The 16,175-nt window shown below is 48.7% G+C and overlaps 2 protein-coding genes across 2 annotated transcripts in view; both read left to right on the top strand.

Moving 5' to 3' along the window:
• astn1 (astrotactin 1) overlaps positions 1 to 16,175 on the top strand; it is a gene marked incomplete at its 3' end in the record, with an annotated part of 1,033,675 nt that overhangs the window by 701,007 nt on the left and 316,493 nt on the right. The gene's annotated exons all lie outside the window — the stretch shown is intronic.
• pappa2 (pappalysin 2) overlaps positions 1 to 16,175 on the top strand; it is a gene marked incomplete at both ends in the record, with an annotated part of 278,401 nt that overhangs the window by 80,637 nt on the left and 181,589 nt on the right. Inside the window, 3 exons of the mRNA XM_079505807.1 lie at positions 95 to 237; positions 11,148 to 11,330; positions 15,184 to 15,514. Of these exons, the coding sequence (XP_079361933.1) occupies positions 95 to 237; positions 11,148 to 11,330; positions 15,184 to 15,514 (657 nt within the window). The remainder of the gene's footprint in view (positions 1 to 94; positions 238 to 11,147; positions 11,331 to 15,183; positions 15,515 to 16,175) is intronic.

Raw genomic sequence — 16,175 nt, 5'->3', positions numbered from 1 at the left:
AACCTTGTACTGTACAGCACTTCGGAACCTTGTTTTGAAAGGTGCTATATAAATAAAGTTCATTATCATTAACAAAGCGTGTGGTGTCTCCCAGGCCGCCGTCGCTCCAGGAGTCAGGTGACACGGTGAGCTGCGGCGACTGTGACCCGGACGGCGTGTTCCACCAGTACGCCACCGAGGCGTCCTCCCCTCGAATCTGTGACACCTCAGGCTACTGGACACCGGAGGAGGCTATCGGTCAGTGTCTCGTAGGCACGCACGCACAGTCGCACACGCACACACACACCTACCTGTAACAAAAGTGCACATTTGTTTTAGTGTAGTCCGAGCGAACAGATGTTTAAAATCATGTCTTCTTCTAAGGTCCTCATCCTCTGAGCTAAACACAAATGACTTCTGTAACTGTATTGGTAATGATCTGTTTTTTCACTCTGAACACCACCACTAATAATGTTCATAATCCAACCAAATCCATGATTTTCAAAACACCTGATAACATAAAAAGCTCTTTTTTGTAACATAATCAAAGGAGTCATATTACTCTTTTATGAGTTGCCCATACTTCCAAACAGTAAATAAAATATGGTAAAACCAGTGTACAATATACAGCATCCTCAATACATTCGTATCCAAATCATATTTGACTTTGTTCAAAATAAAAATACTTTTGGCCACCTTGGCTTTTATATATGCTATATGATTTTTCCATGATAATTTCTCATCTAATATAACACCCAAAAAAACCTAAATTCATTCACTCTTTCAATATTCACTCCATCTATAGAGAATAATTTCATCCTTTTTCACATTTTTTTCAAATTCAATGATAACTTATTTATTTTTAAAACCACCTTTTTAGTTTAACCATTTCATTTGTAATGCTTTCTGCTACACTTTTTAAGTTATCCCCTGAACAAAATAAATTAGTGTCGTCTGCAAACAAAACTAACTGCATTAACTTTGACACTTTCACAAATATAAAAAGTTTAGGTCCCAAGACCGAGCCTTGTGGTACCCCACATAGAATCAGATTTATTCGGGGTGGGGAGGGGGGCAGGGTGGGGGTCGCGAGACATGGCCAAAGCATTTCCGCGGGTCCCCAGAGGGGGTCCCTAGAGGGGGTCACCAGAGGGGTCCCCAGAGGGGGTCCCCAGAAGGGGTCCCCAGGAGGGGTCCCCAGAGGGGGTCCCCAGAAGGGGTCCCCAGAAGGGGTCACCAGAGGGGGTCACCAGAGGGGGTCCCCAGAGGGGGTCCCCAGAAGGGGTCACCAGAGGGGTCCCTAGAGGGGGTCCCCAGAAGGGGTCACCAGAGGGGGTCCCCAGAAGGAGTCCCCAGAGGGGGTCCCCAGAAGGGGTCACCAGAGGGGGTCACCAGAGGGGGTCACCAGAGGGGTCCCCAGAGGGGGTCCCCAGAAGGGGTCCCCAGAAGGGGTCCCCAGAGGGGGTCCCCAGAGGGGGTCCCCAGAAGGGGTCCCCAGAAGGGGTCCCCAGAGGGGGTCCCCAGAAGGGGTCCCCAGAAGGGGTCCCCAGAGGGGGTCTCCAGAGGGGGTCCCCAGAGGGGTCCCCAGAGGGGGTCCCCAGAAGGGGTCCCCAGAGGGGGTCCCCAGAAGGGGTCCCCAGAAGGGGTCCCCAGAGGGGGTCACCAGAGGGGGTCCCCAGAAGGGGTCCCCAGAAGGGGTCCCCAGAGGGGGTCCCCAGAAGGGGTCCCCAGAAGGGGTCCCCAGAGGGGGTCTCCAGAGGGGGTCCCCAGAGGGGTCCCCAGAGGGGGTCCCCAGAGGGGGTCTCCAGAGGGGGTCCCCAGAGGGGTCCCCAGAGGGGGTCCCCAGAAGGGGTCCCCAGAAGGGGTCCCCAGAAGGGGTCCCCAGAGGGGGTCCCCAGAGGGGGTCCCCAGAAGGGGTCCCCAGAAGGGGTCCCCAGAGGGGGTCCCCAGAAGGGGTCCCCAGAAGGGGTCCCCAGAGGGGGTCTCCAGAGGGGGTCCCCAGAGGGGTCCCCAGAGGGGGTCCCCAGAGGGGGTCTCCAGAGGGGGTCCCCAGAGGGGTCCCCAGAGGGGGTCCCCAGAAGGGGTCCCCAGAGGGGGTCCCCAGAAGGGGTCCCCAGAGGGGGTCCCCAGCCAAAAACGTTGAGAACCCCTGCTGTAACTGACCCATCATCTTTATATACCTTTTTTTGTTTTCTTTTTCGTTTCCTTTGCCTGAACCCTTTGCTAAACACTTCAATGTGCAAGAGGTCAGTTTGATGAAGTTCTACACATGCTTGTATCACGCACGCACGCACGCACGCACGCACGCACGCACGCACGCACACGCACACGCACACGCACACGCACCCATCTGTTCCCCCCTGATTCTAAGGTGCGTGCAACGCTATAAAGCAGAAAATCATTAAATGATAATTGCCCTCAGCTACAATGCACACACACACACACACACACACACACACACACACACACACACACACACACACACACACACACACACACACACACACACACACACACACACACACACACACACACACTCTCTCTCTCTCTCTCTCTCTCTCTCTCTCTCTCTCTCCTGTTTTGACCAGAGGGGGGGAGGGGGGGTTTCTTGGCTGCATGCCAGTCGACTCTGGGTAATGTTGGGTGATGTCCAAGTGCCAAAAAAAACCCTCATATTGTCATATTATATATATATATAAAAAAAGAGAAAGAAAGTATCCTGTAGCAGTGCTTTGAAACGTTATGCTTCATGAAGGCAGATGGTCCTTGTTATTCCAATCAGGAGAAGCCCAGTCTCACTCTGTTATGACATGACGTGTGGTACCGGGGGGGGGGGGGGGGGGGGAGGAGAAGCCCAGTCTCACTCTGTTATGACATGACGTGTGGTACCGGGGGGGGGTAGCAAGAATAGAGACGATGAAGGTAAGAATTAAGGAAGGGAGGAATGAATGTTCAGAAAGAAATGATAGAGAGAGAGAGAGAGAAAGAGATACACAGAGAGAGAGAGAGAGAGAGAGAGAGAGAGAGAGAGAGAGAGAGAGAGAGAGAGAACACAATACAACAAAACAGCTCCCCCTCTCTCTCTCGGTGGAAACTCTGCCCAAATATGTGGAAATCCTCCGTCGGAATTTATGCTTTTGAAAACATTGTGCGCCGTGCACCACGGAGAGAGAGAGAGAGAAGGAGAGAGAGAGAGAGAGAGAGAGAAGGAGAGAGAGAGAGAGAGAGAAGGAGAGAGAGAGAGAGAGAGAGAGAGAGAGAGAGAGAGAGAGAGGGGGTGGGGGGGGAGGGGGGGGGGGGGGGGGGGGGGGGGGACAGGAACAGGAGGGATCACGGCTCCCGCTCTTTTCACTACGGGACCATAATGATGATAAAGAGTCAATTACAGACTTACTCTAAACAGTGGGATCCACAGAGCAGCGGAGACAGACAGTCTAGCTGGCTCCCTGCTCCCTCTCTCCCACTTCTAAAGGCGATGATGCGCGGGGTCACTCTCTCAGCCAGAGGGGGGGGGGGGGGGGGGTTTGCGGGGCCCCAATGCCCTCCGGCATTTGGGATGTTTTTACAAATTGGACAATATTCATATCGTGGATAATATCTGTAGCCGGGTCCCACGCAACAATGCACCAATGCATGACGAGTACAATGGTGGAACAAATATGTATATGTACCCGTTTGGCTGTAGCTTTCGGGACTCAAATTCGTCCCGCCCGCATTACTTCAGAATGTGGCTTGTTGTTTGGTCGTGGTCGCTGCTGTTTTTATATCAGATCTACTGCGTCCAACCGTTGCAGTGCCTCCACTGAAGGGGGTCAAGGACCCCCACATTGACACTAATCAGCCCGCGGACCCCCATTAGAAAAAGAGAAGATTTTTACGGCTCTATAGCAGTGATTCTCAACCCGTTTAATTTCAAGGACGGACCCCCAGTTTGACATGCATTAGTCTATACGGACCCCCATGATTTATATTGTAAAGTATTCATTTAACTCTGAGAGTGTACAAATGGATGGTTCCATTTGTACACTCTCAGAGTTACAGGCCCATAAGGGTCCATTTGGTTCCAAACTATCATTTAGCTGGGGACCCCCTGGAACTCCCTCAAGGTCCCCTGGGGACCCCCTGGAACTCCCTCAAGGTCCCCTGGGGGTCCCCGGACCCCCTGGAACTCCCTCAAGAAAATTACAATTTACAATCTAGGCATTTTGTAGACGCTCCTAAACCGTTTGACCGCCAGGATTAATTCATCTATCTATCGTGCATTGCCAAGGTTTTATCGCGCACAACCCTTATTTTGAAGAGGGTTGCGATTGATTGAATAGTTTATTGAACATAAATGCAATATATTGGACATTTGATTTAAAGGAAAGCCCCTTGAGATGCATCATCTGGTTGTAGAGGGGGTCCTCGGGAGCCCCTTGAGATGCATCATCTCGTTGTAGAGGGGGTCCTCGGGAGCCCCTTGAGATGCATCATCTCGTTGTAGAGGGGGTCCTCGGGAGCCCCTTGAGATGCATCATCTCGTTGTAGAGGGGGTCCTCGGGAGCCCCTTGAGATGCATCATCTGGTTGTAGAGGGGGTCCTCGGGAGCCCCTTGAGATGCATCATCTGGTTGTAGAGGGGGTCCTCGGGAGCCCCTTGAGATGCATCATCTGGTTGTAGAGGGGGTCCTCGGGAGCCCCTTGAGATGCATCATCTGGTTGTAGAGGGGGTCCTCGGGAGCCCCTTGAGATGCATCATCTGGTTGTAGAGGGGGTCCTCGGGAGCCCCTTGAGATGCATCATCTGGTTGTAGAGGGGGTCCTCGGGAGCCCCTTGAGATGCATCATCTGGTTGTAGAGGGGGTCCTCGGGCCCCTTGAGATGCATCATCTGGTTGTAGAGGGGGTCCTCGGGAGCCCCTTGAGATGCATCATCTGGTTGTAGAGGGGGTCCTCGGGAGCCCCTTGAGATGCATCATCTGGTTGTAGAGGGGGTCCTCGGGAGCCCCTTGAGATGCATCATCTGGTTGTAGAGGGGGTCCTCGGGAGCCCCTTGAGATGCATCATCTGGTTGTAGAGGGGGTCCTCGGGCACAACACAATGCAATGGATACGATACATGGACAACAGTAAACATGTCAACACACAACGATACACTTATAAGACATCAAAACATAGAGGCTCTCCAATCCACTCAAACACTACATCAATGACCAGAAGCAACTGCACTGTGACACCTTACAGAATAATAACAATAATAATAATAATAATAATAATAATCAAGCATTAAAGTACACATCTCTACCCCAAACAATCATAATCATCATACTATCATCATCATCATCATCATACTATAATTCAGTCAATGTCTGTCTGAATGTCTGTCAGAAACACCGTATCTCCTCACCGCCTGCACCAATCGCTCCCACTTTTCACACAGGCATTGACCATAATAATATGGAGGTCTTAACAAATCCCTTTTTCCAATTTAACAAATTATAAATGAATAAAATTGTCTATGGCCAATAAGATTGGATCATCTTAAAATGAACACTCCCATCGCCCAGGACGAAGTTCTTTGTCCTTTCTATTAGTAACGCCCGACGCTCAGGACGAAGTATTGTCCAAAAGACGAAGATTATTGATACGAGAACGGATCGCATGTCTCTATAGCCCAGGCGCGCCTCCGGGGCAATCCTCGGTGACGCGCAAGAGTGAGACGTCATCGAAAAACTCCCTCCTCTGTTTAGCTGATGAAAACGAAAATCTTAAAACGTTCATAACTCGCGATCTAAATCATCCCGTCTTTTTCTGAAAAAAGATCCTGTGTTAGACGGAGCTCCGCGGTCCAGTCGCTAGTCTCGATAGATTTATCCCTGTCTCCCGTTGTTGTCGATTGACTCTAGAGTGGTGTGGCTATTGTTAGCTGCTACACACACAGCAACAACCTCCGCCGGTCCGTCCGGAAAAGGGGTCTGTGTTTATAAATCATATGGGCGCATTAATCAGAGCCTTAGAAAAAACAGAGTTCTGCAAACTCCGTTGACTTCATGGGGCCTGCGTAATGGCGGCATGTAGCGCTACTTGGGACGCCGATTAGGGACAGTTTGTGCGCCGGATGTTGACAGACTGCATGGCTCCGTCTTTTTGGCAAATCTAGAACTTCCTGTTTGAGAGCTAGCAAATTTAACAACTTTTTTACAATTTACAATTTACAATTTACAATTTAGGCATTTAGCAGACGCTCTTAATCCAGAGCGACTTACATTAAGCAATAACAAAAAGCATGGCATACATCACATGTATAAAAAGTAGTTATCATGAATCATGCGTAAACTAAGAACGTAACAGTGGAGTATCTATGTAAACTATACATACTATACTATATAATATATTATACATGTGTACTATAAAGTGCTATGACTACATAAAGTGCAATTCTAGAGCTGTCTACATAACAAGCTATAAGTCTGTTTAAAATACTATCTAAGTCTACATAATGTGCTATTTAAGGGGCTAGGCTAGGGCAAGTGCTACGGGCCATGGTGGAGTCTGAAGAGGTGGGTTTTCAGACTACGGCGGAAGATTGGGAGTGAGGGTGCAGTTCTGACTGCAATGGGAAGTGCATTCCATAGTTTTGGAGCCAGAAGGGAGAAGAGTTTGGGACGTGTGGAGCGTTGTCCCGGCGTTTTTAGTGAAGGTACCTCCAGCTTCCCTGCGTTGGCTGATCTGAGTGAGCGGGAGGGTTTGTAGGGTACGATCATACTTGTGAGATATGGGGGGGCCATGCCTTTGGTTGCTTTGAATGCCAGCATCAGAGTTTTGTATTCTGTGCGGGCAGCGACCGGGAGCCAATGGAGCGAGCGGAGAAGGGGGGAGACGTGTGAGAATTTTGGCTGGTTGAAGACCAAGCGTGCTGCGGCATTTTGGATCAGTTGGAGGGGCTTAAGTGCACATGCCGGTAGGCCAGTAAGGAGGGAGTTGCAATAGTCAAGTTTTGACAAGACTGTTGTCTGGATTAGGAGCTGGGCTGACTCCTGGGTGAGGAACGGTCTAATTCGTTGTATGTTGTAGAGTGTAAACCTACAGGATCTAGTGACAGCTGTGATGTGTGTTTTGAACGAGAGCTGACTGTCCAGGACAACACCAAGGTTCCTGGCTGTCGGGACAGACTTTACCAGGGCGTTGTCTACGGAGATAGTTAGCTCCCGCATAGGGCAGGACTTAGCTGGGAAGAACAGAAGCTCAGTCTTGTCTGGGTTCAGCTTGAGGTGGTTGGAAGACATCCACTGTGAGATGTCAGCCAGGCATGCAGTGATGCGCTCTTCTACCTGGGTGGCAGAGGGGGGGAAGGATAGAAACAGTTGTGTGTCATCGGCATAGCAGTGATAGGATATATTGTGAGCAGAGATGATGGTGCCAAGGGATTTAGTGTACAGTGAGAAGAGGAGGGGACCAAGTACAGATCCCTGTGGGACCCCAGTTTGGAGGGTGCGGGGGGGTGATAGCAAACCTTTCCAAGAAACCTGGTAAGTCCGGTCAGAGAGGTAGGAGGAGAACCACTTCAGCGCCGTCCCGCCTATGCCTAGATCAGCTAGGGTGCCTAGGAGCAGCTGGTGGTTCACTGTGTCAAATGCCGCCGATAGGTCTAGGAGAATCAGGACTGCAGAGTGGGAAGCAGCCTGGGCAGCATGTAGTGCTTCTGTGACTGCGAGGAGTGCAGTTACGTTATTTAATTACTTATTTGTACACAGAAACATAATGTGTGTCTTCACCATAACTGTAATGTAATAATAATACTAATAATGTAATGTAATAATTATTTAATTTACGACGCTTTATTCTGAAAGCAACCGGATGTCTTAAATTTGCTAGCTCTCAAACAGGAAGTTCTAGATTTGCTAAAAAGACGGAGCCATGCAGTCTGTCAACATCCGGCGCACAAACTGTCCCTAATCAGGCTCTCCATGAGAGCGCAGCTGTGCGCCCGAGCGCTTCCGGGATCACGTGACCGGGCTGTTCCGTGCCCCCTCAATAACGCAACTCTTCTATTATATGGCTCTGGCATTAATGTAATGGATTAAATAACCCCGGGCAATTAAAGTGTTAACACTGGGTCATCTTATTGGGTCGTCAATATAATAATCGTGGTCCAAACTGTCTCGCCGATATCGTCGGGGAGTTGCAGGCTCTGTACCGTTTACGACAGTCGGTCACTCATATTTGATGCCGTCTGTTTCTGGAGACAATCAGAACTAATTCGGCAGCAGCAACATTAGTGTTGTCTTGCCGTCAGTTGGTGCTTCATGAGTGAAACTTCCAGGATCATTTGTTTCGGAACTCAGTTTTTATTTGACATGATCTATGGGTATTCAGAATGATCTATGGGTATTCAGAATGATCTATGGGTATTCAGAATGATCTATGGGTATTCAGAATGATCTATGGGTGTTCAGAATGATCTATGGGTATTCAGAATGATCTATGGGTATTCAGAATGATCTATGGGTGTTCAGAATGATCTATGGGTATTCAGAATGATCTATGGGTGTTCAGAATGATCTATGGGTATTCAGAATGATCTATGGGTGTTCAGAATGATTTATGGGTATTCAGAATGATCTATGGGTATTCAGAATGATTTATGGGTATTCAGAATGATCTATGGGTATTCAGAATGATCTATGGGTATTCAGAACGGGAAGAAAAATAACACGACCCAGGTAGGATGTATAAATTACAGTACATCAGACGTTGGTGCTCTATTGCGAAATTGCTTTAAAAATTGCCAACATATCATGTGACATTTTCAAAAATGCCTGTTGACAACAACGACATGGCCAGAATAGGGATGTCAACGATGCTTAAGAATTCTTATCTTGTTTTGTTGACCCCCCCCCACTGGCCTCGGGACTATTTCGTGTTCATTAAAAACGGGTTAGCCACACGAACGAATGAGTAAATACGAAAATGTCATTAGTGGAAAAATGACAAAGAGAGCGAAGCAAGAGAGAGAGAGAGGGACCCCAAGGCTGCAGAGATGAGGCTGGGGAAGAAAATGCAATAATCTATGCAGGGAACAACTCTCTGTTTTCTGCGTTAACCACATTTCCTCGCTAAACGATTGACACGAACCATCTGGAGTGTCATAGATGTCTGGAGCGAGTGGTCCTCGATGGACGATGCGCCGCACGCAGGCGCCGCGCGCTTCCTCTACGCCGCATGCCACGGCCTGTCCTCTCCGCGCCCGGAGACCCACGGCCCAGCTACACCAGGCTTTTTGCGCACATTTACGTGCACACGCGAGCCCCACATACGCACACTTAAAATAGGAGTGGACCTATAACGGCCGAGCTACGCCAGGCTGTTCAGCGTGTGCGTGCGTATTAAACGCGCGCTGAAAAGCCTGATATAGCTCGGCCGTCAGGCGCCACGCGCTTCCTCTACACGACATGCCACGGCCTGTCCTCTCCTGTCCTCTCCTGTCCTCTCCTGTCCTCTCCGCGCTCGGAGACTCAGGCGCCACGCGCTTCCTCTACACTACATGCCACGGCCTGTCCTCTCCTGTCCTCTCCTGTCCTCTCCTGTCCTCTCCTGTCCTCTCCGCGCTCGGAGACTCAGGCGCCACGAGCTTCCTCTACACTACGTGCCACGGTCTGTCCTCTCCGCGCTCGGAGACTCCTCGCTCGGTTTTGATGTCGTCGCTGAAGTCGCAGACTCGTGTGTCCTCACGCCTCTATCTCATCCATGAGCCCCCTGCCTCGTGTGTCCTCACACGTCTATCTCATCCATGAGCCCCCTGCCTCGGCCCCCTGCCTCGTGTGTCCTCACGCCTCTATCTCATCCATGAGCCCCCTGCCTCGTGTGTCCTCACACGTCTATCTCATCCATGAGCCCCCTGCCTCGGCCCCCTGCCTCGTGTGTCCTCACGCCTCTATCTCATCCATGAGCCCCCTGCCTCGGCCCCCTGCCTCGTGTGTCCTCACACCTCTATCTCATCCATCAGCCCCCTGCCTCGTGTGTCCTCACACGTCTATCTCATCCATCAGCCCCCTGCCTCGGCCCCCTGCCTCGGCCCCCTGCCTCGTGTGTCCTCACAGGACCTTTAAATCAAACCGCAGATTGTCCAACTGGAGAAGTCTACACAAACAAAACGGAATGAAAGACAGAAGGTAAAATAGAGAGAAACTATGCAGGGTGAAAAGAAAAGATAATATAGTGACATTTCTATTGACAGATCCTGTTGTGGGTGTTTGAACAGACCTGTGGAGATGAATATCCTTCGATCGGGACAATAAAGATTATTATTATGTGTTAAAAGTAAAAATATTTAGGACGACCGTTGAGCCGATTCTACTCTATGGCTCCGAGACATGGACACTTTCAAAGAAACTAGAGAAACGGTTGGATGGCACTTACACCCGCTTTCTAATGAGAGCACAAAAACTGTCTTGGAAGAGCCACCCATTGACTTCTCTAATATACGGCAACTTTCCCCGTGTTTCTTCACTAGTCCGATCCAGAAGAACACAGTTTGCCGGCCACTGCTACAGAGCTGAGCATGAATCAGGCATTTCAGCGCTATATCAAGGCCTGCCAAAATGTCTTTAGGCGACTAAATCAACTGTAGATTTAGCCAGAGTCAGAGAGAGAGAGAGTCAGAGAGAGAGAGAGTCAGAGAGTGAGAGAGAGAGAGAGAGAGAGAGGAGATGAAAGCAGGAAGGACGAGCGAGTCAGATCTCTGCATCCTCGAGGAGTCATTACCACCATCTGATACACAGATTAGATCAACACACCCATGCAGGTCTACACAAACGTTGGCACACACTCATATGAACGCACGCACGCACGCACGCACGCACGCACGCACGCACGCACGCACACATATTCAGACACATATTCAGACACATATTCAGACACCAATGACGGAGGAAACCATGCAAGGCACCAACCTGTACATCGACAGCAATTAGGGGATCAGAGTCTTGCTCAAGGACACTTCAGTCGCTCTACCCCTGAGACACTGGCGCCACACGCACACACACACACACACACACACACACACACACACACACACACACACACACACACATGCTTTCCTTTTTTTCAAAGAAGTCCACATGTACACATCTTCAATCAATCTGTTCTTTACATAATAATAATAATTTGTGCGTTTGTTTTCCTGCACAGGGCCGCCCGACGTGGAGCAGCCCTGTGAGCCCAGCCTGCAGGCGTGGAGCCCCGAGCTCAGCCTGTACGACACCAACGTCACGTCTCCCTGTCCCGACACGGAGGGCTGCACGCTGACCCTGACCTTCCTGCACCCTGTGGTGCCCCACGCGCTCACCCTGTGGGTGACCTACATGTCCACAGGTAGGCGCTCACCCTGTAGGTGACCTACATGTCCACAGGTAGGTGCTCACCCTGTGGGTGACCTACATGTCCACAGGTAGGTGCTCACCCTGTGGGTGACCTACATGTCCACAGGTAGGTGCTCACCCTGTGGGTGACCTACATGTCCACAGGTAGGTGCTCACCCTGTGGGTGACCTATACGTGTCCACAGGTAGGCCTATAGGTGTGTGCCAGTGTTGTTTTCGTTGACTAAAACGATGACAAAAAATGTTTGTCGACTACCTTTTTTCACTGACAAACTAAATGGAAACTAAATGAAAACTAAGCTATGATGACTAAAACTAAGACTAAAGATATGGACAATTTCGTCAACAAATAAAAACTAGACTAAAATGTTAGGCAGGTACTAGTGGACAAGAGATGCCCTCGTTGAAAACAATGTATTTCAAACTCCAGCTTGTCACACTCCAGTGCTCGGGCGCTCACTTTTCTGCCCCCTCAATGTCGTAACACTGTCTTACTCTATGGCTCTGGTTGCTTCTTTTGGGCTTCTTTTCATAGACCCGGTCGCTGAGTTCTCACAAGATCTGGCAACGCAGTCAGTCAGTCAGTAAGCAACATTGACTCGTTCTGGCTGAGCCTCCAGCTCGGACAAAAACCCAAACACAACAAAACGTTAATCCATTTTGACCTGACACCGAAATTAAAAAAGTGTCTTCTAAATCCTGACAGTTTTCTGAAATACCTATGTTTCTATATCAGTGGTGCTCAATATTTCATGTCAAGGACCCCAATAATTATATGTAATTGGCCGCCGACCCCCATCTGACAATATGTTGCTAGGGACCCCCCAGAAGCAAAGATTTGAGTTAAAAACGTTCACTCTGAAAGAATATATATTCAAAGATTTGTCACATTTTCACAAATTTTCAAAAATAGCAGACCTACAAGCTCGTAGCGTGCCACTCGGTGCCGCGCTATGAGCATAACATAATGCTAACACCAAAAGGGGTTCCCGCCCAAAATGGGTTAAACCACTCCAGTCATAAATGAATAATGCAGATAATGGGAGAGGATAAAAATGAATGGAACTTTCCGAAGCCTTGAAACCGTTTGAAGTATTTCGTAAAAAAAAAAGAATAATAAAAAAAGTAAAGGCCCAATTTATTTTTAGGAAGGGTTTCTTTTTCATATTCTACTCAGTGTGAGTGTATGCCTACAACACCACTATTGAATTATCTCCGTCTGTCTGTTGGCAGATATCCTGAGAAATATCTTTGACTTCGCTTTGTCCTCGGAGCGAGGTCTTAACCCATTTTGGGCGGGAACCCCTTTTGGTGTTTTAAGCATTATGTTATACTTTAGCTATTGAAAAATAGCAGATCTACAAGCTCATAGCGCGGCTATAGAGCGTCGCAGCCCCGCCTCCTACCCTGGCCCAGGAAATGAAACCCAATGCATTATTCTCATAGACATTTCGTAAAGTATTTATTTAAAGACGGTTACGCCGCGGACAAAGCCAACTCGAGTCGTGACAACTCATGACAACACAAACAATATTTTGGACCAAACAAATAATTAGAAAGAAGAAAAACAACAAAAAAAGTGTTGTAACCTGCCGTTTTTTTCTTCTTTCTAATTATTTGTTTGGTCCAAAATATTGTTTGTGTTGTCATGAGTTGTCACGACTCGAGTTGGCTTTGTCCGCGGCGTAACCGTCTTTAAATAAATACTTTACGAAATGTCTATGAGAATAATGCATTGGGTTTCATTTCCTGGGCCAGGGTAGGAGGCGGGGCTGCGACGCTCTATACGAGCTTGTGTAGGTCTGCTATTTTTGAAAAACCGGGAAAATCTTTGAATATATATTCCTTCAGAGCCAACGTTTTTTTAACTCAAATCTTTTGCTTCTGGGAGGTTCCCTGGAGCAACACATTTTCAGATGGGGGGTCCGCGGCCAAATACAGATAATTCTGGGGGGTCCTTGAAATGAAAAAGGGTGAGCACCCACTGACGTATATATATATTGTTTTAGAACCGGCCTCAGGTCTTAATGGGTTAAGCTAGTGCACCGCACAAAAATGAGTTATTAATTGGCAGCAGACATGCGGCTCTCCGTCGGTCGTCTGTAAACATGTAGCTGTAGCACATTAGCATCACATGCAGTCTGAAACCACTTTAGAGCTGGATTTATTTTGACACAGTTCCTTTTACACTTTCTTTTTTCCCTTTTTTTTCTTTTGGCGAAGCTGATTTATTTTGTTGTTAATCCAAAAGCTTGTCCAGACTTGCTTTAGCGTGTCAATACGGTAATTGTTAACAAAACAAGATGATCTCTGTTGCTGCTGCATTTATAAGAGGCTGGATCATATCTGTTCGGTTCTGGCTGGCGTAAATAATGATTTTTTTTCTTTTTAGGTCAATCCACTGTCACTTCACTCAATTCAAAGTAAATGCAGCTCATATAATAATTTTGGCACAACCTGTCTTTTTTTATTTCAATGATTGAATACTTTTTTTAAAGACTGTTAAAGGGGGGGCACGGTGGGCAGTCGGTATCGCTGACGCCTCACAGCTGGAAGGTCCCGGGTTCGATTCCAGCTGGGGGGCGCTGGGGGGGCGTGTCCTCTCCTCCGTGCAGTGCGTCATCAGCGCCCGTACCCTATAGGTGGGGTTGGCGAACTTTAGCAGATCTACAAGCTTGTAGCGCGGCACAAATCGTGAAAAGAATATGTATTATTTTCACAGCGAACATTTTTAACTCAAATATTTGCTTTTGAGGGGTCGACCCTGGAACAACATATTTTGAGGGGTCGACCCTGGAACAACATATTTGAGGGGTCGACCCTGGAACAACATATTTGAGGGGTCGACCCTGGAACTACATATTTGAGGGGTCGACCCTGGAACTACATATTTGAGGGGTCGACCCTGGAACAACATATTTGAGGGGTCGACCCTGGAACTACATATTTTCAGATACAGGGGTCGGCGGCCAAATACAGGGGTTCCTTGACTGCTACAATGTCCTTGACTGTTCCTTGACTGCTACAATGTTTTAGAACAGGGGTTCTCAACCCGTGGGTCACGACCCCTCAGGGGGTCGCCAAATTATTTTGGGCGGGTCCCCAAAAAAAAAATATATACTTTCTTTTTTTTTTTTTTTTGCAACTGAATGGCTGGAAAATGGAAATGAAGAGTTTACATATAGTACACATAGTACATGCATACACCTTCCCTAATGATTATATCTGGTTTCAGTATTTATTTATGGTGTGTTGTCTCTATTATTAAGGTTATTGTAGCAGTCTATTTATATTGGGGGTCGGGAGGGGGCAGGGGTCCCGAGACGTTGCCAAAGCATTTCCGGGGCCAAAAACGTTGAGAACCCCTGTTTTAGAACAGGGGTTCTCAACGTTTTTGGCCGGGGACCCCCGGAAATGCTTTGGCAATGTCTCGGGACCCCTGCCCCCTCCCGACCCCCAATATAAATTGACTGCTACAATAACCTTAAACCATTTTGGGCGGGAACCCCTTTTGGTGTTTTAAGCATTGTTATAATTTAGCTATTGAAAAATAGCAGATCTACAAGCTCATAGCGCGCCACCGAGTGGCGCGCTACGAGCTTGTAGGTCTGCTATTTTTGAAAAAAAGTGAAAATAAAATTTTAATATTTTTTTTTTTTTTTTTTTTGAAAATAATTTGGGGACCCCCCGAGGGGTCGCGACCCACGGGTTGAGAACCCCTGTTTTAGAAGACATTTTGTAGAATCTGGTCTCGGGGCCTCAATGGGATGACAAAGGAATATCTCTCTCTCTCTCTCTCTCTCTCTCTCTCTCTCTCTCTCATTGTCTTCTATCTCTCTCTCCCAGTCAACCCGGCCATAGCCAACGTGGAGCTGCTGACGGAGACGGGGGAGACCATGGACCTGGGCGCGCAGCACGCCTTCTGCGACATGCCGCTGACGCTGCGCCTCGACACGCACGGCGCCGCCGTTTCGGCGCTCAAGCTGGTCACCTTCGACGAGAAGCTGGAGGTGGACGCCGCCATGCTGTCCTCCGGAGCCCGCAGCCCGCTGTGCTCGGCCTGCCGGCCGCTGCTCTACCGCGTGCACAGACAGCCGCCCTTCTCATTGGCCGACGGCGCCGGGAAGACCGCCTCCTCCTCCTCCCCGCCCCAGACACAGCTGACGTTCACCGACCGGTAGGTATAGCTGTCACCATGACGACGTTTAACCCATTCTATACGTTGTCTTCTAAAACGGTTAGTCCCAATACTTGATTCTGATTGGCTGGTTACCGTCACGTGACCGTTGTAAATTTCACCGATAACCCACACCTTCAATCACTTTATATCATTCTCAGCTGATTCCGCATCTCTGTAGCTGTACTGGGGAAGGGGAGCGCTTGATTGCCTTGCAAACCCATGCCGTGCGGGCGTCTAAGCACCGCCCGGCTCATATGACTGTGAATGTGTGGCTCCAGGCGGCCCCGTAAAGACATCAAGCGCTATTCTCCCGTCACATAGCCTACTTGCAGCAAAACAAGGAAGTGATGTGGCTCGCTCTGGTGGCGCAAAGCGTAGCTACTTTTGTGAATTTAATAGTTGTATTAGGTTAATATTGCTATATGTTTGTAACCGTTTTAGAAAAGCAATAAGCCACTCGAGGCCCCAGCTTATCAGGTATTATTACAATGGCTTATTTTTAAAGACGACAAACATTTTTTGTCATAGTTTTCGTCGACGAAATCAACAGTGTTCTGGCGCCTGGCGGTCATCCATCAATGTTTATGACTTTAGAGACTGTGCCCACTTTTATGGCCACACATGCACAGATATGTGCACGCACGCACGCACGCAATGC

Source organism: Electrona antarctica, assembly GCF_951216825.1.
Source record: "Electrona antarctica genome assembly, chromosome: 1".
Classification (NCBI taxonomy): Eukaryota; Metazoa; Chordata; class Actinopteri; order Myctophiformes; family Myctophidae; genus Electrona; species Electrona antarctica.
Note: the sequence above shows the minus strand (reverse complement) of the source record. Positions and strands in the feature narration are given on the sequence as shown.